The sequence below is a fragment of the Haliotis cracherodii genome, unplaced genomic scaffold, assembly GCF_022045235.1.
Source record: "Haliotis cracherodii isolate W230 unplaced genomic scaffold, xgHalCrac1.p SCAF_13, whole genome shotgun sequence".
Classification (NCBI taxonomy): domain Eukaryota; kingdom Metazoa; phylum Mollusca; class Gastropoda; order Lepetellida; family Haliotidae; genus Haliotis; species Haliotis cracherodii.
In genome coordinates this window covers 23,350,311-23,370,324 of record NW_027266268.1, presented here as the reverse complement: position 1 = coordinate 23,370,324, position 20,014 = coordinate 23,350,311, and the positions used below count along the sequence as shown (strand labels likewise).

At 40.4% G+C, this 20,014-nt stretch overlaps 2 protein-coding genes across 2 annotated transcripts; one reads left to right on the top strand and one right to left on the bottom strand.

Moving 5' to 3' along the window:
* Positions 1-12: 12 nt before the first annotated feature.
* On the bottom strand, positions 13-13,152 carry LOC139459781 (isocitrate dehydrogenase [NAD] subunit beta, mitochondrial-like). Its single transcript, XM_071241447.1, has 10 exons — positions 13,075-13,152; positions 11,586-11,645; positions 10,668-10,816; positions 9,299-9,439; positions 8,523-8,655; positions 6,830-6,963; positions 6,174-6,276; positions 4,327-4,473; positions 3,270-3,425; positions 13-1,694 (listed from the first exon to the last, which is right to left on the bottom strand). Exons 1-10 carry the CDS (start codon positions 13,147-13,149, stop codon positions 1,623-1,625), a joined length of 1,170 nt encoding a protein of 389 aa, XP_071097548.1. The 5' UTR covers positions 13,150-13,152; the 3' UTR covers positions 13-1,622.
* Positions 13,153-13,472: 320 nt separating this feature from the next.
* LOC139459084 (uncharacterized) lies at positions 13,473-19,971 on the top strand. Its single transcript, XM_071240525.1, has 5 exons — positions 13,473-13,636; positions 14,325-14,462; positions 15,920-16,016; positions 16,958-17,088; positions 19,229-19,971. The coding sequence occupies exons 1-5, from the start codon at positions 13,577-13,579 to the stop codon at positions 19,499-19,501; spliced, it is 699 nt and encodes a 232-aa protein (XP_071096626.1). The 5' UTR covers positions 13,473-13,576; the 3' UTR covers positions 19,502-19,971.
* The last annotated feature ends 43 nt before the right edge of the window (positions 19,972-20,014 follow it).

The window sequence follows — 20,014 nt, the reverse complement described above, 5'->3', positions numbered from 1 at the left end:
TTGTTGCTTTGGTATATGTTTTATTAATAAAACAAAACAAAATGAAAGATAATACACCGACAACAAATGGTGTTATCTACAATCTTAGTAAAACCATGATAAGTTCCATATCAGATTTTCATTCTCACTTGCCTCACGACCAAATTCTGAACATCTTATTTTCCACACACGTATATACAGACAAAATCACTGTGTCTCATCAACATGATCAACCCATGCTTGCCGCAAAAGGCGACTATGGTTGTCATAAGAGGCGACTAACGGGATTGGGTGGTCAGGCTCGCTGACTTGGTTGATGCCTGTCATTGTATCCCAATTGCTCATGATGTCAATCACTGGATTGTCTGGTCCAGATTCGATTATTTACAGACCGCCGTCATATAGCTGTAATATTGCTGAGTGCGGCGTTAAACAACAAACAAACAAACAATTGATGAACTACATCATATACATAGTCCATGTTTCATGCAAAACACATCCATCAACAATCGACACAGATGCCTTGAACAGTTAGTTTATTTGGTAATCCTTTAAACAGTTTCCTGCCTCCCCATTTTTTTAAAAGTGTGATGAAAATCTAATGATGAGCTTATCATGGCCTTTCACTGGTTCAGTATATCTGTACAGGGTATAATGTGATAACAGTCTGTACACAAACAATGTACAGTTTCATAGATCTAAATCAATCTTAAATATCAGTATACATCTTTGATAACCTGTAAATGCAGAAAATAGAAAATATTCAATGAATAATAAATTACTCAGTTTGACAAGATCGCAGTATGGTAAACCTGTACTTGTACATTTGTAAACTCTTTGAAAGTGCATCTGAAACTGAAGTTACTTTAAACCATTCTAGTATAAGACAAGAACATGAACAGAGACCATTCCTCAATGATTCTTATAGGATAGTTTCAGGAACAGTTCTCTATATTATTTGAATGTGTTGTGTATCATAGTGAGATGGAAATATTTCTATCAAAGTAGAACAGTATAGATTGTCCCACTGAATAAGTGGAAGACAGCTTATCTTCTGTATTCCAGCTACACAATGTCTGTCTACGCACATTGCCACACAGGGGAAGAGCTTCTCCATTAATGTGTGTTAAATATTTCAGGTGACATCAATCAACCAATTACAGAAATCTGGTACCTTTAAAATATTCAAAAACAAAACGTAGAAATATCAAAGTGAGATTCATCGGTATTCGTCCTCATTTCATTTACCGAAACAAAAATACACATGAACAAAATTTGACATCACCTAAAAAAGCTATTGCACATGAGTACATCATTAAAAAAAAAACGTATTTTATATCAGTGATTATTTCTTAACAATGTACCACAAGTGCTTTGACCCTAAACATCAGCCTGTTTCTTCACCAGCTGATGGTTGTGACAGTGTGAGACCAGGATAATCTTGATCAGTCGACATTGCATTTTCACAGGAAACAAGATTTCCTTATAAATAATTTCCGATGTACACATTGAATCTTGCTAACAATACTGGAATTATGACCACAATTTCCTTACAAGTTGTTAATGTACACTGGGCATTTAAGTGTTTATGTTTATTTGACAACAACAATAAATAAACGACTAAAGGAGTTTGATGGAGGAAGCTACAGACTGTGCACTACGGCCTTGATGAAGTCACTGGTGGATCCGTAACCACCCATGTCCTTGGTGCGTATCTGGGGAAAAAGTCACATGTTTATACAACAGCTGTAGCTATAGGTCAATACCTTCAGTTTCCTCCTCGATATCCGTTGTATATTTACTCGGTACAGTCAAGTCTCGTTAATCCGACACTCGTTAATCCGACCATCGGCTTTATCTGACACTAATGATGGGAACCTATTAAATCAGTGCTAATTAGACCCGTTAATCCGACAGTCTCGCACTCGGACTCCGACACACCTTATTTGCAACGTATTACCGAAATCACTCATTAATCAGTCTCGTTAATCCGACACAGTGATCAGTGTACACCATGGTTATCTGCCCGTGAGTACACGGCCTGTGTTTTGATGCGAGACCAGTCGGCTAGTAGCTGCATATTACAACTGCTGCAGAGATAAACTTGTTTAACAATAAACAATTAATGCTTTAAATATAGAAAACAAGATTAATCACATGCTTAGATTACCTCAATCTCATTAAAATCAGATGCAAGTTCTTGCTATAGCCGAGGACATCCCATTACAGGTCACGTCAGAACTAGGACCGACCAATGAAATGACTAACAGGAAGTCAACGTTAGCCACTTAGAAAGCAGCTTTCTTAAGCTTTGCGGTCTCTGGTGTTTGTATCGTTATCTTTTGTGAAGTTGTCTGATTTTCGATCACGAACGTTGATACTACTAAATTCCGATTATCATATTCGTTAATCCGACATAATCATATGCAACCAACAATGTTGGATTATTGGGACTTGACTGTATTAGGAAAAATAACCAGGACCCATCTGCTACCATAGTCTCCTATAGGAAGCGATGTCATCGCCTCCATCTATCTTATCAGTAACTTTGCACAAAGCTTCCAGTCTGCGACTTTAGCCACTAGTATGAAGCCTGAATCAAGTAAAAGTCTGTTCCGTCTAGTAAGCACAACAAATAATAGTTCAAATAATAACACTGAAATCTACTGAAAATGATGCTAAGATCTGTGTTTCAGGCTACTAGTCTCCAAAGTTTTAGGCACAGACTGAGAACTGATGGCTGTTTTTAGTGTGACATATTTTGAATTGGACTCAAAATGAAAGATGATGATGGCTAATGGGTCTAGGGTAACTATCATTATAGAATAAAGATATAATAAACTGGATTATCAATCCTTTAGTTTCCACTATGTCAATTTTTTAATGAATAAATAAATGAATGGCTGCATCTCTGCTCTACTATAACTCATCAATCACAAACTCTTTGCATGATATTAATTCAATCAGAAGGTTCCAAATTAGAAATTAGGAATCCATGACTGGTGATGAACACCAATAGGATGAGACAGATTTGAAATGGTCTGCCGTATGTCATGGGACTTCCATGATTGAGATCTGGGTTAGAATTGGTCTTCAACAACCAATACAACCCAGGATCGGGTGGTCAGGCTCGCTGACTTGGTTGATACATGTCAGTGTTTCCCACTTGCCTGGATTGATTCTCATGATACCAATCACTGGTTTGTCTGGTCAAGACTTGTTTATTTACAGACCACTGGTTGCTGAGAGGGGCATTAAACAAGTGAACAAACATGCTCATATCTACTGACCTTGCCAGTCTTGATGACACGGATGACAGCCTCCTCGATGAGCTTAGAGTGGTACTCCAGGTGGATGTGTTTGAGCATGTTACAAGCGCTAAGCAGGACGGCAGTTGGGTTGGCGATGTTCTTCCCTACAGCCTCAGCAAAAGCATGGCGGGCACCCTGTTAACATAAAGTGATGACATGGACAGGAAATGATGTCATGGACAGGAAGTGATGACATGGACAGGAAGTGATGACATGGACAAGAAGTGATGACATGGATAGGAAATGATGTCACGGACAGGAAGTGATGACATGGACAGGCAGTGATGACATGGACAGGATATGATGTCATGGACAGGAAGTGTTGACATGGACAGGAAGGGATGACATGGACAGGAAATGATGTCATGGACTGGAAGTGATGACATGGACAGGAGGTGATGACATGGACAGGAAGTGATGACATGGACAGGAAATGATGTCATGGACAGGAAGTGATGACATGGACAGGAAGTGATGACATGGACAGGAAATGATGTCATGGACAGGAAGTGATGACATGGACAGGAAATGATGTCATGGACAGGAAGTGATGACATGGACAGGAAATGATGTCATGGACAGGAAGTGATGACATGGAAAGGATATTATGTCATGGACAGGAAGTGATGACATGGACAGGAAGTGATGACATGGACAGGACATGATGACATGGACAGGAAGTGATGACATGGACAGGACATGATGACATGGACAGGAAGTGATGACATGGACAGGAGTTGATGACATGGACAGGAAATGATGACATGGACAGGAAATGATGACTTGGACAGGAAATGATGACATGGACAGGAAGTGAATGAGTGAGCGTGTTGGGTTTAACACTTCTTTGAACAGTATTCCAATTTTATTCCGGCATGTCAACTTGACATCCTAGAACCCACGATCATGAATGTACCCCGACAGGAGGTGATGACATGGACAGGAACCGATGTGAAACTGCTGCAAGGCTACCACCACCCTATTGGAGAACTCAAAACATTCATTTGCTTAATATTTTCTCTGAAATGTGACATACCTGCTCAAAGATGGCAACATCCTTGCTGTAGCTCTCTCCTGGTACAACACCGGCACCGCCGACCAGCCCTGCTGCCAAGTTGTCAAGGATGTTGCCGTACAAGTTTGGCATGACCATCACATCGAACTGGTGGGGGTTTGACACCATCTGGAAGTGTCATTGACAGTGATTTTAAAAGTATCTTGACATCTAAACATCATCAGAATTCACAGCAAGGTCAAAGTCATAAATGTGTGTGAGTGTGTCTGTTATTTAAACGTCACTTTGAACAGTATTCCATCACAATCACAAATATAATCGACCCATGAAGATCCTGGTTAGAATAGGTCTTCATCAACCCATGCTTGCCATAAAAGGCGACTATGCTTGTCATAGGAGGGATCGGGTGGTCAGGCTCACTGACTTGGTTTGATGCATGTCATCATATCCCAATTGCGTATATCAATGCTCATGATATCAATCAGTGGATTGTCTGGTCCAGACGCGATTACATACAGACCGCCGTCATAAAGCTGGAATAAACAAATACAAATATAATCTGGGCGAACCAAAAATTCGACCCCATGATCATAAGTTTCTGGCATGCCCAAGACATGCAACTCTGCACAGCAAATTGCAGCACCTTAGAGTACTGGGCCACTCCTGCCCCCAAAGTCAAGACAGACACAATCTGGACCCAATGACAGGTAAAAAATCATGATCCAATAAATAATTTGGTCACATCTGGTGACATTATACGTACGCACATGGAAGGAGTGAATTATGTTTTGTTTTGTTTGTTGTTTAACGCCGCACTCAGCAATATTCCAGTTATATGACGGCGGTCTGTACCACACAATCCAGTGATTGACATCATGAGCATCGATCCAAAGTGGGATATCATGACATGCATCAACCAAGTCAGCAAGCCTGACCACCCTATCCCGTTTGTCTCCTCTTACAGCAAGCATGGGTTGCTGAAGACCTATTCTACCTCGGTGAGGTGAGGTGAGGTGAAATGGGGTTTAACGTCGCGTCCAAGATTATTGCGCTTATATAGCGACGTACATGCATGTGTGTGTGTGTGTGTGTGGCTGCTTGTACTAGACCGGACTGATGCCGATTGATAGTGCTAGCCCACTGAGATATCATGCCGCAGTTTAACATGAATACCCCACTCAGACACAGTATACTGACTCCGAGCTGACCAGTCCTTGCTTTGACCCCTTAATGCCGAGCGTCAGACAGGGTAACAACAAGTACCATCTTTAAACGTCTTTTGGTATGACGCGGACGGGTATTCTACCTCGGATCTTCATGGGTTGTGAATTATGTACTACACCACATCCACATCCACAATAGTCCACAATACCATCAGTGTACGACAACATACAATCTGCAAGGTAACACCCTGCAACCAGTGTTTGAAATTAAGGAGGGTTCTTGAGTCCTTTTCCAATAGCAATTGAATCTTGGGAGCCCTGAACCTTTTAGTTTTAACATTAAGGTTACGCCAAGGGCCCTTGACATTTACGCTTAATTTTTTTAACACTGTGTAAACCGTGAAGATCTGGGGTAGAATAGGTCTTCAGCAGCCCATGCTTGCCAGAAAAAGGGACTGTGCTGGTTATACGAGGCGACTCACAGGATCGGGTTGTCAGGTTCACTGACTTGGTTGATGCATGTCATCGTATCCCAATTGCGTGGATCGATGCTCATGATATCAATCACTGGATTGTCTGGTCCAGACTCGATTATTTACAGACCACCGTCACAAAGCTGGAATATTGCTGAGTGCGGCGTTAAACGACAAACAAACAAACAGAATGTAACCTATCATTACAGCTGTAATATGGCTGGCCACATACTTGCATGCAGCAGTTGTCGATGATCATAGTTTCAAACTCTATCTTGGGGTACAGGGCAGCAACCTCCTCACAACACTTGAGGAACAGTCCGTCACCAAGCTTCCTGGCATGTACAAAATAGGACTCTGCAGATATGGGGAGTCAAAATCCTGAAGCCATTGATCAATTAGTTAAATCTAGATACAAACTTTGTATGCCAAACAATGCAGAAGGCAAGATATGAACTAAGCACATACAGAGTAAATAAAGAAGACCCTGTATAAAGTTATTTATCATCTGAAACTGGCTTCCACAGGAGATATCATTTGTGTGAGATCAAATACTATCTCCTAGGACATATCCCTACAAAGCTTGTGATGCTATTGTTTACCATGACATCACAATCTAATGACATCACAATCTAAAGACATCACAATCTAATGACATCACCAATCCCTCTGCCACTGAAACTTGTTAGCTGTACTTTTTACACTCAAGACACTGGTTATTACTGTTTATGAACTAAATAATAGGAAGTAAGATTTTGGATGATAAATAGAACCTAACCCTTGTGTCTTTTGATATCGAATATATCAACATGCATTGATAAAACGAAAAGACACCCGGTAGAGATTCTCTACGTATCTTAAAACTTTGAGATTCACAACACAACTTACATGATGTTGGCTTTGTGAACTGCTGTGACCTTTTCTCTGTTGTGACGGAGGGCATAGTCAAATGCAAACTTGGCAATTCTCATGGAGTTATCCCGGGTGATGATCTTGAGACACTCGATCACTCCTTCGACACTCTGAACACAAGATTGACAAAATCAAACTGGAGATTAGCATCTCCCTCAAATCTGACACATCTTCTCTGTGTCCATAGTTCATGAACCATTGTCTGTATGACCAAGAGCATGTCACAGCTTTTACCACAAGCAAACAATAAGAAGGCAATGGTGATGCCATAGTTCATGAACCATTGTCTGTATGACCAAGAGCATGTCACAGCTTTTACCACAAGCAAACAATAAGAAGGCAATGGTGATGCCATAGTTCATGAACCATTGTCTGTATGACCAAGAGCATGTCACAGCTTTTACCACAAGCAAACGATAAGAAGGCAATGGTGATGCCATAGTTCATGAACCATTGTCTGTATGACCAAGAGGATGTCACAGCTTTTACCACAAGCAAACAATAAGAAGGCAATGGTGATGCCATAGTTCATGAACCATTGTCTGTATGACCAAGAGCATGTCACAGCTTTTACCACAAGCAAACGATAAGAAGGCAATGGTGATGCCATAGTTCATGAACCATTGTCTGTATGACCAAGAGGATGTCACAGCTTTTACCACAAGCAAACAATAAGAAGGCAATGGTGATGCCATAGTTCATGAACCATTGTCTGTATGACCAAGAGCATGTCACAGCTTTTACCACAAGCAAACAATAAGAAGGCAATGGTGATGCCATAGTTCATGAACCATTGTCTGTATGACCAAGAGCATGTCACAGCTTTTACCACAAGCAAACAATAAGAAGGCAATGGTGATGCCTGTCGTACATGTTGGCTACATTGGTGCCAACAGACCAAGATGAGAGTTGGTAAGAACCTGGGATTTGAACTTGTGATCCTGCTAGTGAAGGGACACAACTTTACAGTTTGTTGCAGCAGCTTTGTCCACTGGGCTTCCCACACACCCGCCTCAAAGTGGTGGTAATCTTGGGCTAAATTTAAAATTTTGCATATCTTTACAGGCAACGAGCAAGTGAAGATTATTTTTATCTGGAAAATCTTGCCATGTACATATAGATCTGGATTTCCCCAGTCTCCCAAATGTTGGGTCACGATGACTCATCATGACCCTTGTCTGGGATACGACCTACTTAGTGCATCATTTTAAGAAAAAGTTGGAGATACGACCTACTTATCTCACCATGGTGTAATAAGCTTGAGATATGACCTACTCAGCTCACCACAGTGAGACAAACGTCGGATACGACCTACTTATCTCACCATGGTGTATTAAGCTCGAGATATGACCTACTCAGCTCACCATGGTGAGACAATCTTGGGATACGACCTACTCATCTCAACATGGTGTAATAAGCTTGAGAAATGAGCTACTCAGCTCACCATGGTGAGACAATCTTGGGATACGACCTACTTATCTCACCATGGTGTAATAAGCTTGAGAAATGAGCTACTCAGCTCACCATGGTGAGACAAACTTGGGATACAACCTAATTATCTCGCCATGGTGTAATAAACTTGAGAAATGACCTACTTAGCTCAACATGGTGAGACAAGCAAGATGTATGGAGGACTGTCCCGCAACATGACAGATTCTGTGACACCCACCTCATGCTCCAGTGCGCTGTATTCCCCCTCGGTCTGTTCACGAATGATGACAAAGTCCAGGTTGTTGTGGCGGGTCTTGAAGCCCGGCAAGCTCCTTACCCACACCACGTTGGCAAACAGATCCAACTCTCGTCTGTCACAACGTAGATCACGATAACAGAGATCAAGAAATACCAGGACACAATGAGGCTGGACAATGTTTTGTTTTTGTTTGTTTGTTGTTTAACGCCGCACACAGTAATATTCCAGCTATATGACAGCAGTCTGTAAATAATCGAGTCTGGACCAGACAATCCAGTGATTGATATCATGAGCATCATTCCATGCAATTGGGATCGATGACATGGATCAACCAAGTTAGCGAGCCTGACCACCCAATCCCGTTAGTCGCCTCTTACGACAAGCATAGTCCCATGTTATGGCAAGAATTGGGGTTGCAGAAGACCTATTCTACCTAAAGAGGGCTGGTAGACCTGATTATGAATTTTACTTTTATTTTTTTCTAAAAAATAGTACCAGTAACTTTCAGTTCAAATGACAATTGAAGACAGTGGCATAAAATAAAGTGAACCCTTTGGAGCAACTCAGGTGAAAAACGAGAACAAAGGTTTAGGATCAAGAGCTGTGGACGAGGGTCAGTGAGAAAACCTGAAACCTGTACAATTTGTTTGGGCCTTATGAAACGTGACATTGCTACACTGTGCCTGTGTTATTGTCTCACAACCATTGTCTGTAGGGACACCTAAGAAACACACAGAAAGGAAAGATAACTCTACCTGAGCCTCATGTTGAGTGTACGCAGTACGCCTCCCTTAAAGCTGGTTGGCGTTGTGATAATGCCCTTCAGACCGACGCCATTCCTAAGAAATGACTCAGTGGCTGTTGACAAACTGGCGCTCTGACCCGGTTGAACTTCACTGGGAAAGAAAACACAAAACTTAATCTGCATATAAGATTATAAGAAATCACATTCAGCGGCAATGTTTGGCACTTTCATCTGGGCCATGCCAGTTTGTTTTCTGTTAAAACAGATTTTGTTAATTAATATACAATGTTGTAGGTGAAAAGTACATCTAGAGTATTGTGAGTACGGAAAGGTTAACAAAATACGAGAAAACAAACTAGTTTTTTTCCTCAAAACTAAAGTAGGCTCATCTGAAAAACAAGAAAATACTGCCACGGCACTGTAGCTCACCTGGATATGTAGTCATCAGTCTACAGTGCCCAAAAATAAGATGTCATCATAAGGAGAAGCCAAAGTTCAGCTTCCTCAGTCTTGCAATTTCAAAGAAGACAGAACTCAAAGAGAATCTAAGATGATTACAGTGCAGAAATGACTGAGCAGTGGCCATGAATTGTTTTTCAATATTAGGGACTCCACATTTATAATGGGGGATTGGGCTGGTGGGATTTGTATCATATTTTGCTGACCCCGTTCCCATTTAAGGTAACATTGTCTCATGGTACCCTCCCCTAAAATATATACAACATTTTCTCCTGAACCCCCCTTCCTATAATGAATGACCAGTCCCTAAATAATGTCAAAATTAGTAAATTCTCATTTTAAAAAACATAAGCGTGGTCATGCCTACCCCATAATAGTTGTGTCTATTATTCATTACACACAAACACACACACACACACACACACACACACCACACACACACACACACACACACACACACACACACACACACACACACACACACACACACACACACACACACACACACACACACACACACACACCTTGTCTAACTGTACTACCCACCCCTATTCTAAATAGCCACACTGAAAATCAGATTCAAATCTCAATCAGATTCAGATGTTATCACTGGTGAAATCAAGCACATAAAGTTCCAGCTTTGTCTGAAGAGATTTCAGTTTGAGGAAATGCATTTTGAGACAATTTAAGAGCAAGGTAAAAGTGCAAAAGTCAAACCAAGGTCAAAATTTAAGACATTGCAAGAAACAGAACACATACGTTGAGCCCCACCACTAACTACACGTACCAACTTTCATGACATTTTGAATAAATTGACTAAGTATGGCTACATGTTGTGTTTTCAACATGGCTGCTGCTGTGCTTGTTAATAAACAATGCCAATGCCAATGATGTGCTTGTGTTTTCAACTATTGCAATACCTCAGGAAGATCTCTTCAAAGTCGACGGGAACGCCGGCAGCTTGGAACACATCCATGACGCCACCCATCATCTCTGGGCCGACGCCATCACCGGGCACCATCGTCACAACATGGCGACCAGCTGGCTTCGACACAGGCTCAGGGATATTCTAGACATTCAAAATTAACAATTCAATAGATAACTTTGATGTGAAGTGTGAAAGTACAGAGTAAGTAATACAAACTAAATATGTCTGATGAACTGATTGCTGATGTCATCGGGGTAAAAAGATTCAAGCATGTTTTACTGGGAATGAAGATGACAAGTCGGTACTACTTCTTGGTTAGTGGAAATTACAGCTTCTGGATTGGTTTAATCGACAATTGAAAAATATTTCAAAGGTATCGTTACATCACAACAATCGTTTTTTGACTCCTGCCAAAGTGACATCACTAAGCCTGAAGTCTTCATTTTGATTTTGATACTCAATCTGTTACAGTTACCATGGCGCACAGGTTGTTTCCAAAGTATTTCCTTCCTTGCCTCAGGAATGTAACATTAAAGTTTTAGATCAAGTAGTTTTCTGTGTAACTGATTTGATTGACATCTAATCATGCTAATTGGAACACCTCTGAGTACGATCTCTGAGTACAATGTACAAATTCAAGGCTTTTCAAGCTAATTTGGTGATTTACAAGGCTTTTGAAGGACGACACAAAAAAATCAAGGCTTTTCAAGAGGGACCTTAAAATTCAAGGCTTACGAATCCCCTTTTTTAGTGTTCCCAGGACTCAAAATGTTAATTATTTACATTCATTCTCAGTTTGTACAAATAAAGACACAAGTAAAACCTGCAGCGCAGTTCCACTAGTTGGCTACAACAGAACAAAGCTATGGGAGATGCATGACCATATTGATGCTGGTGTGACAACACATACCACGGTTTTGTGAGGAGTCGTGTGGAAGCCATTGCTGGCAGCAATTTTGCTCACGCTTGGCTGTGACAATAAAAAAACACAACAAAATCAAATCATTACAGGACAACAGAGAACAAAATAAAATAAAAGATCACAACCATAACCATGATAACAACATCACAACGACTGTGTACACAATGATGACTAAACAGGCTGATGGTGATATAGTAATCTGCCTTGTTTGTAACATAACTCATTGTTGTCTTAACTTGTTACATATCCCTTTTGAACCAGGATAATCAAGTTTTGATATTACAGTGAGTATAGTTTTACCCAGCTTTTAGCAATATTCCAGCAATATCAGGGCAGGGAAACAAGAATTTGGCTTCACACATTGTACCTATGTGGGGAATCAAACCCGGGTCTTCGGGGTGACGAGCGAATGCTTTCACCACTAGGCTACCCGACCGCCCCTTGATGTTACAATATACAGTACATGAGATAGGGATTTTCCCAGACTACTGGAACATGTAGACCTAACTCGCCAAAAGAGAAATGAACCCAACCAGCAAAAGCAATTTTGCAATGCTAAAGCAATGCTAAAGCTACTGAATTCATGCAACGTATATCCTGTATATAATTGCATTTTTCAATGCAATATTCAATTTGTCTTGGTAAATTGCCCCAGGGGATGGATATCAATGGATGAATTCATTGAAGAAGGCAGGTATTTTATTAATTTTATATAGCACTACACAAATGGTGGCCAGCTGGTGGTTACAGAAATAATGATGATGATGATGATGATGATGATGATGATGATAACAATGTGTGAGCGTGAGACTGTGTTGTTGAGCGCGGCAGCCATATGACTGAGGTCTATAAATAATCGAGTCTGCTAAATTTAGTGATAGATATTTGATTATAGGCAACAATCCATGTGGTCAGGGTAGGTTAACACTTCATCAACCAAGTCACCAAACCTAAAAATCCGGAAAATTCAATCCATTAAATCGCCTCTTTCCAGCTATTTACAATCAGCATGATGGTTGCTAGGGAGCAATTCTAACCCGGAATCACCAAATGATAATAATTATAATAATAATCATAGTAATATATTTCAATGTTTTGCTTAATATCATTTAATTTTTTTAGACAGGTGTGATCTGTAAATTGGTTTCGGATTAATCAACTGACAATGATATAGGCGGAAGATTAACATGCTAATATATATTTTTAGCTTTCTTACTACATGTACTAAGGTTAAGCGTTCTTGTAAAAACACCAAAAGGTTCAATACATGAAGACAACATAATCTGTGGGAACTCGTTCTCTGATCATGCCCATGAACTGTCAAAATACGTGATCACAATGTCAATGTCAAACTGTCCGTCTGCTTTTTCGGCCAGAAAGTTCATCAAATACCACCGCGATGTATAAAATACCCCATGATGATATACCTTAAGCGACACTTAACAAATAAATCATACCAACTATTGGATAAACTCACAGTGCACAGAGAACGCAAGTTTGAGACCAATGTTTTTCCGATGTTCAAAGTCGTGGATAACCTCGTGGTCGCCATGATTGTATCTGTGACGTCAGAAGGGGATTTCCAGAAATGAGCATAGAGTATATAGTTTCATACAGATTTAATAAAACGTAGTTTTAGTGATAAATGAATCAATTATGAGTCTGCATATTAAGATTAAAATATTATTATTTTGTACCCTGCCAATGTAGTGTTTGTTTTTAAATTTTAGAGTAAGTAAATGTTAACTCAAAATCGCAATAAACAACTAGTCCCTAACATTCCTATTAAACTGGTTCCGACGCTTTCTGTGCGGCGTCTCTTTGAAGAGATATGTAGAGACGGGACCAGGCTCAGCACCATTCTCACAACCATACAACCAGCTGAAAGATATAACCTCAATTAAATGTTTCTAGCCAGTGCAGAAATCAGTGTTAATATTATCTGCTGACATTTCTTATTTTGACATTAATACTCAAATATGTTTTTAAGAAGCAAATTGCAGTATTTGAGAAGAATAGGCATATTTTTCAAGAATCAGGTATGGCTGGGACTGACAGAGATAGTACTTATTACTTAACATGCAATTTCTGTTTTAATTACATATGACAAGAGTGTACACTTTACAGTGTGATGCTACGTTTCTATTGTCAGTGATATTGTTTGCTTTCACTATCTTATTGCTTGGACCCTCTGTAATACTTTCTTAGGGTTCCAGGGGAGGTGGGTTAGCCTCGTGGTTAAAGCGTTGCATAGCTTGTCATGCTGAAGGCTGGGTTTAAGTCCCCAAATGGGTACAACACGTGACGCTCATTTCTGGTGTCCTCTGTTATGATATTTTTAGAATATTGCTGAAAGTGGCATAAAAACCATACTTCCTCACTTCTCTTAGGTTTGATAATTTTCTAATTTTCCAATATCTAATCTCTTTATTATGTTTAGAGTTGTGTTTCAGAATTTACCATTTTCGCGATCTAAACCCTTCATCCCTGTTACTAATTTAGGGTTTAGTGCATAACAAATTGAAATAGAGAAGGTTATAAAACAAAGTAGTTAGAACTAGATCATACAATGAACAAAACAGGATTTAACAAACCAAGAAAATGTAAGATAGATTTTGCAGGTTTCAGTAAGTTTATGGGGAAGTTGTAACATTTCAACAGTACCCATATTTTAATGTAAGCACTGACCAAATCAGTTAATGAATTATGTCAATATTTTAATTTCAGACAAATTTAAGCAGAAGAAGTATTGCAACATCAGGTGTGCGACTGGCACATGATGAGTCACATGATGCTCCCATCAGCCGATTCCCGGTACCGGATGTCCAGGAGTTGCCAGACGACCTCAAGGAAAAGTTTGGCAAGGTCAGATTATATGAGTGATTGAGTTGGGTTTTCAGCGCCGCTTTGAATAGAATGAATTCCAGTTATATCACTGCATGTCAGTTTAATGTGAGAGGAAAGCTTGACATGATGCAGGTCCCAGATGTTTACCACTTTGGTAAAACCCATGAGCATGGGTATAGTGCTTACAAACCTAGAAACCAGGATTTGAACCCACGATGCGGTGCCTCAGATGACTGGGCCACTTGTGCCCCCCCATCAATATGAGAGAAAATAAATATTAATTAATGTATAAGTTACATAAGTTTACTGTTACAGACATTTACTTAAAGAGATCTATACATTTTGTGATAATTTATTTTTAAGCTCTTCATTGTTTCATATGCCATTCATGTTGTTAAAGTGAGTGAGTGAGTGAGTGAGTTTGGATTTATGCCGTTTTTAGCAATATTCCAGCAATATCACGGCAGGGTACACCAGAAATGAGATCGACACATTGTACCCATGTGGGGAATTGAAGCCAGGTCCTTGTCGTCACTAACAATCTATTTAACCACAAGGCTAACCAACCACTCTAGGGTGAGTGAGTAAATATTTTTGTTGTTGCAGTCAGCAGCATTCTGGCTATATGTAATATATATAAAATCCAGAGAGCTCGGGGTATCTGAGGGCAACCTCATTTATTATGTCTCCATTCTGTACTGATAAATGTCCTGGACCCATTCACGAACATACCTTTATTTTGAGATGGGTTTTAAATAGGCATCCAGATTACACTGTTGTTTCATGATTAACACAAGTGGCAATATCACCAGTACTAGTTGCAAATACAGCTGGAACATTTTGTAGCATAACAGCTTACCTCTCATGTCATATTACTTGTTCATACTTTTAGAACAGCCTTCTGATCAGGTTAAATGTACTGCGGACTTGCTTGGGCAAGGCAGTCATTTCCAGTGTAGATCTTAGTTTGTTTGTTGTTTAATGCTCCACTCAGCAATATATCATGAACATCGATCCGACAATTGGGATACGATGACATGCATCAACCAAGAAAGCAAGCCTGACCACCAGATCCTGTAAGCGCCTCTTATGGCAAGCATGGGTTGCTGAAGACCAATTCTAACCCGAATTCTAACCCGAATGTAGATCAATGTCAAACTTGAATCAGAAGAGACATTTTTATTTATTGATGATTGCACGAGCAAGAGAAATCCTGTGCCAGGCTAGTGATAAGACTAAGAGAGATGGAGCTGTCGACATGACTTCCTGAATGGGTCCAAGGTATAGATCATAATACAATTGTGATGTGTTGCCATGGTTACACTTTATCATTGTGGATGATCAGAGGATGAAAATTTGTTTTATTTGGTGAATTCCATTTTATTCTGAGACATGACTCCACTGTAATTAGGTCACAACACTCAACAGGTTGTGTGGTCTCAGTTTTGATAATTTCCTTGTTTGCCATTTTTCAGTCCAAATTTCTACCAAATGTTTTTGGGGCTCTGTCGTATCGACCTGACGAACTGCGCGCATTTATCAACTACCATGAAGTGCTGATGCGAGACAGTAGTAAGTAGTCGTACTTGACCTGTATGGAGTCAAAAGTACTACTTGGTGACAACTTGTCTTCTTCAGCAATGCTTCAGTGCAAATGTAAAACATCTGTTCAACTGGTAATAAAACCTGTTTGCTGCCTGTCAGCATCTTCATCAACCATTATTAGATCAGCATGTAGGATCATGAATAAAGGGAACTGCTAGTTGGGATCAAAATATGAACTAGTCAATGTCCATTTGTATGTCATGCCAACGACCCATGAAGATCCGGGGTGGAATAGGTCTTCAGCAACCCATGCTTGCCGTAAAAGGCGACTGTGCTTGTCGTAAGAGGCAACTCCTTCTCGGGTGGTCAGGCTCACTGACTTGGTTGATGCATGTCATCATATCCCAATTGCATGGATCAATGGTCATGATGTCAATCACTGGATTATCTGGTCCGCCGTCATATAGCTGGAATATTGCGCAGTGCGGCGTTAAACAACAAACATTACATTCATTTTGATTCCTATCTATTCTATTTCATGGGGATCTTTCTGTTGTTTTTTGTGAGAAAGAATAATCCCTGGCTGGTGACCTGTTTAAACTCACAATTACACTTCAATACAAAGAAACTGTGAGAAAAATTTGTATGCAGATACTAGCATCTTCATCAACCAGTTTGAGTGTGGATACTTGCATTTTCATCAACCACTTTCAGTAGAACATAAACCGATGAACATCCAGGGTAGGACAGCGGAAATCTATCATGAATTTTGGACAAGTCGAAAATGAAAAAAGTTTATCACCTGGCCAGGTGAGCTAAAAGAAGTCTGCCTTGAGACCCTGCATACCCCTGTGATGCCTATAACTTATGCTGAACTCCAAACAAACCCTCATTTGAAACAAGTTGTAATTACTAAAGGTATCCCTCAGTGATACTTACCGGTATTTGTTTGACTTTTCTGTACCCAGGTAATGTGACAAAAGCAGACAAGGAGATGATCGCCGTGGTTGTGAGTGCGGACAATCAGTGTCTGTATTGTGTGGCTACTCACAGCGCCCTCTACAGGCTACACTCGCGCAACCCTATTCTGGCAGACCAGGTGAGCTAAATGTCTTTGTTGTTGGTGAGTTGGTTTGCAATATTTCCACCAAATCATGGCGGGGGATGCCAAGAGTGGTCATACATGGTACATTTTTAACGAATATTGAGAACTATGGCACCAGGGGCCCATACCAAAAAGTGATCCTGGTGCTAAGACCGTCGTAGTATGGGAGTTACGACCATCTTAGAGCTATAACTGTCGTAAGTCTATGTTAAAGTATGGGAGTTACGACTATCTTAGCCCTATGACGGTCGTAAGTCAATGTTAAAGTATGGAAGTTACGACTATCTTAGCCCTATGACTGTCGTAAGCCTATGTTAAAGTATGGGAGTTACAACTATCTTAGCCCTATGACGGTCGTAAGTCTATGTTAAAGTATGGGAGTTACAACTATCTTAGCCCTATGACGGTCGTAAGTCTATGTTAAGGTATGGGAGTTACAACTATCTTAGCCCTATGACGGTCGTAAGTCTATGTTAAAGTATGGGAGTTACAACTATCTTAGCCCTATGACGGTCGTAAGTCTATGTTAAGGTATGGGAGTTACAACTATCTTAGCCCTATGACGGTCGTAAGTCTATGTTAAGGTATGGGAGTTACAACTATCTTAGCCCTATGACGGTCGTAAGTCTATGTTAAGGTATGGGAGTTACAACTATCTTAGCCCTATGACGGTCGTAAGTCTATGTTAAGGTATGGGAGTTACAACTATCTTAGCCCTATGACGGTCGTAAGTCTATGTTAAAGTATGGGAGTAACTATCTCAATCCTACAAATCGTTTTGTGTAACTGGGCCCTGGAGTAAATAGTTTTCAATATTTGTCTAAACACAAAAATAAAATGATTTGATGTGAGCATGGTGAGAGGGCCTGAGGTTGAGACAAAGTTTAATTATGACATCTGGTTGTGGTCTGGCTTGGTGACTTGGTTCAATGGCGTAGGACTTTCCTTCATGTGATCCACTGATATTTCTGGCCTCGACTCGATGATTTGAAGGTAAAAGTGGTAGTTATGTCCAGATGGTTGCTCTGAGGTTACTATGGTAACTTCTGTCCGAATGGTTACTCTGCAGTTACTATAGTAGCTACTGTCTGTTACTATAATGTGACCATGGTAACTGCTGTTTGGTTGGTTATTTTCATGTTACAAAGATATTAGTGAGTATGATTTTACGCCGCTTTTAGCAATATTCCAGCAATATCACAGTGGGGGACACCAGAAATGGGCTTCACACATTGTACCCAAGTCAGGAATCGAACCTGGGTCTTTTATGTGACGAGCGAATGCTTTAACCACTAGGCTACCTGACCGCCCCTAAGAGGTATTAAACTACCACAGTGATCCCTTGATACAATGCTACATTTGGGGTCCAAATAAGTGATGGACGTTACAGACCATCAGCGGTTTAACCGCGGTGGAGTCGTAGGGGTAGATAACCAACACTACAGTACATGCTCTGCCGACCTTTGTGGGTTCGAATCCTGGTTAGCCCCGATTATGTTTCTAGGTTTGTCAGCATCATACCCGTGCTCATGGGTTTCTCCGTAGTGGTGAACGTCCGAGACCTGCATCACTTCGGGCTTTCCTCCCACATTAAAAGCTGACACGCCGCGATATACCGTATTCAACGTAATAAGCTCCCCGCTCTTATAAGCGCCCATTGCAATATTTGCTAATATATTGGCTAGTGAACAATCCCAATTGGCACCCCCCCCCCTCCTACTGATCAATGTACATAAGACTTATTCATTTGTGTATATGCACCCTTAACTATGGGCAATTAAATTCTGGAAAAATATATCTGTCGTGTATTATACGCACTGACATTTCTTGTATCATTTCAGGCTGTCAGCTTAAACGACAAAATTCACGATCTTTCAACATGTTCAACTCTGTTTTTTTTCATCAAATTTTTTTTCTAATCAGGGCCCCCTGTTTCTAAGTTTGAGAGCGCCCTGGGAGCTTAATACGTCGAATAAGATAAGTGGAATACTGTTATAAGCGGCGTTAAACCCAACAAACTCACTCACTCTGCGGACCTAACATGGTCTACGATGAAAACTGATTTGAGTAGTATTTGTTTACGGTTCTTAGTGTACCACTGCCTGCATTTTTTTTTTGTTCCCCTTTCTACCAGCTGTCCACCAACTGGAGAATGGCAGATCTGGACATACGACAGAAGGCGATCCTGGACTTTGCTACAACCGTTGCCGCCTGCCACTCACCGGCAGACGAGCAGTTTGAGCGGCTGTACGAGAACGGAATGAACCACGATGATGCCTGGGACATTGGGGCACTGGCATCCTTTCTGAGCATGTCCAACAGACTAGCTCACTTCCTGCGTGTGAAACCCAACCCCGAGTTTTATTTGATAGGTCGAATTCCAGCGTCTGAGAAAAAAAACAAGTGAAACAATATCTTGAAGAAATTCGTTGTGGATTGACAATCAGAATAATCGGTCTTCATGTGAAGCTTGATGACATAGGATAAGTCTTGACAAATGCTATTTCCCTAAACAGGTTTGTATTACTGACCCAAGTTAATTGTATCTCGTTTTCTTCAAAGCTTGAGGCAGAAAGACAATATTTATGGGATGGAAGTGTCCAAGATATTATTTTGACTGTTTGAGAAAATCTTTTTTCTAATAGTCTAAATATTTATGAAAAACTGTAGAAAATAATTGAGACTATCGGATGGTAGAAGATAGATATGGTCTGAAACTGGAAGTCGAACACGCAAGTCCTTGAGTTGGAAAGATGTCATGGAAGTGGCCGACTGGTCCTGTTTTAGTTTCCTGTGGCACTGGAGACCTCTCCTCAAGAACATAATAAATATTGTTTCAAAATACGGAGTCAACTGTTACTGTTACGGAATCAACAATTCCTTTGATGATGCAGAAAATCAGGTCAACTCCTTTTAAGGA

Bases quoted from the DNA above. Each gene is read 5' to 3' on its own strand.
- LOC139459781 (XM_071241447.1), bottom strand. From the start codon at position 13,149: ATGGCGACCACGAGGTTATCCACGACTTTGAACATCGGAAAAACATTG. The intron at 6,964-8,522 runs GTGGGTGTCACA...TCTTGTGTTCAG, and splicing joins ACAGCGCACTGGAGCATGAG to AGTGTCGAAGGAGTGATCGA. The intron at 6,277-6,829 runs GTAAGTTGTGTT...TGTACATGCCAG, and splicing joins GTTCACAAAGCCAACATCAT to GAAGCTTGGTGACGGACTGT.
- LOC139459084 (XM_071240525.1), top strand. From the start codon at position 13,577: ATGTTTTTAAGAAGCAAATTGCAGTATTTGAGAAGAATAGGCATATTT. The intron at 14,463-15,919 runs GTCAGATTATAT...GCCATTTTTCAG, and splicing joins TCAAGGAAAAGTTTGGCAAG to TCCAAATTTCTACCAAATGT. The intron at 17,089-19,228 runs GTGAGCTAAATG...CCTTTCTACCAG, and splicing joins ACCCTATTCTGGCAGACCAG to CTGTCCACCAACTGGAGAAT.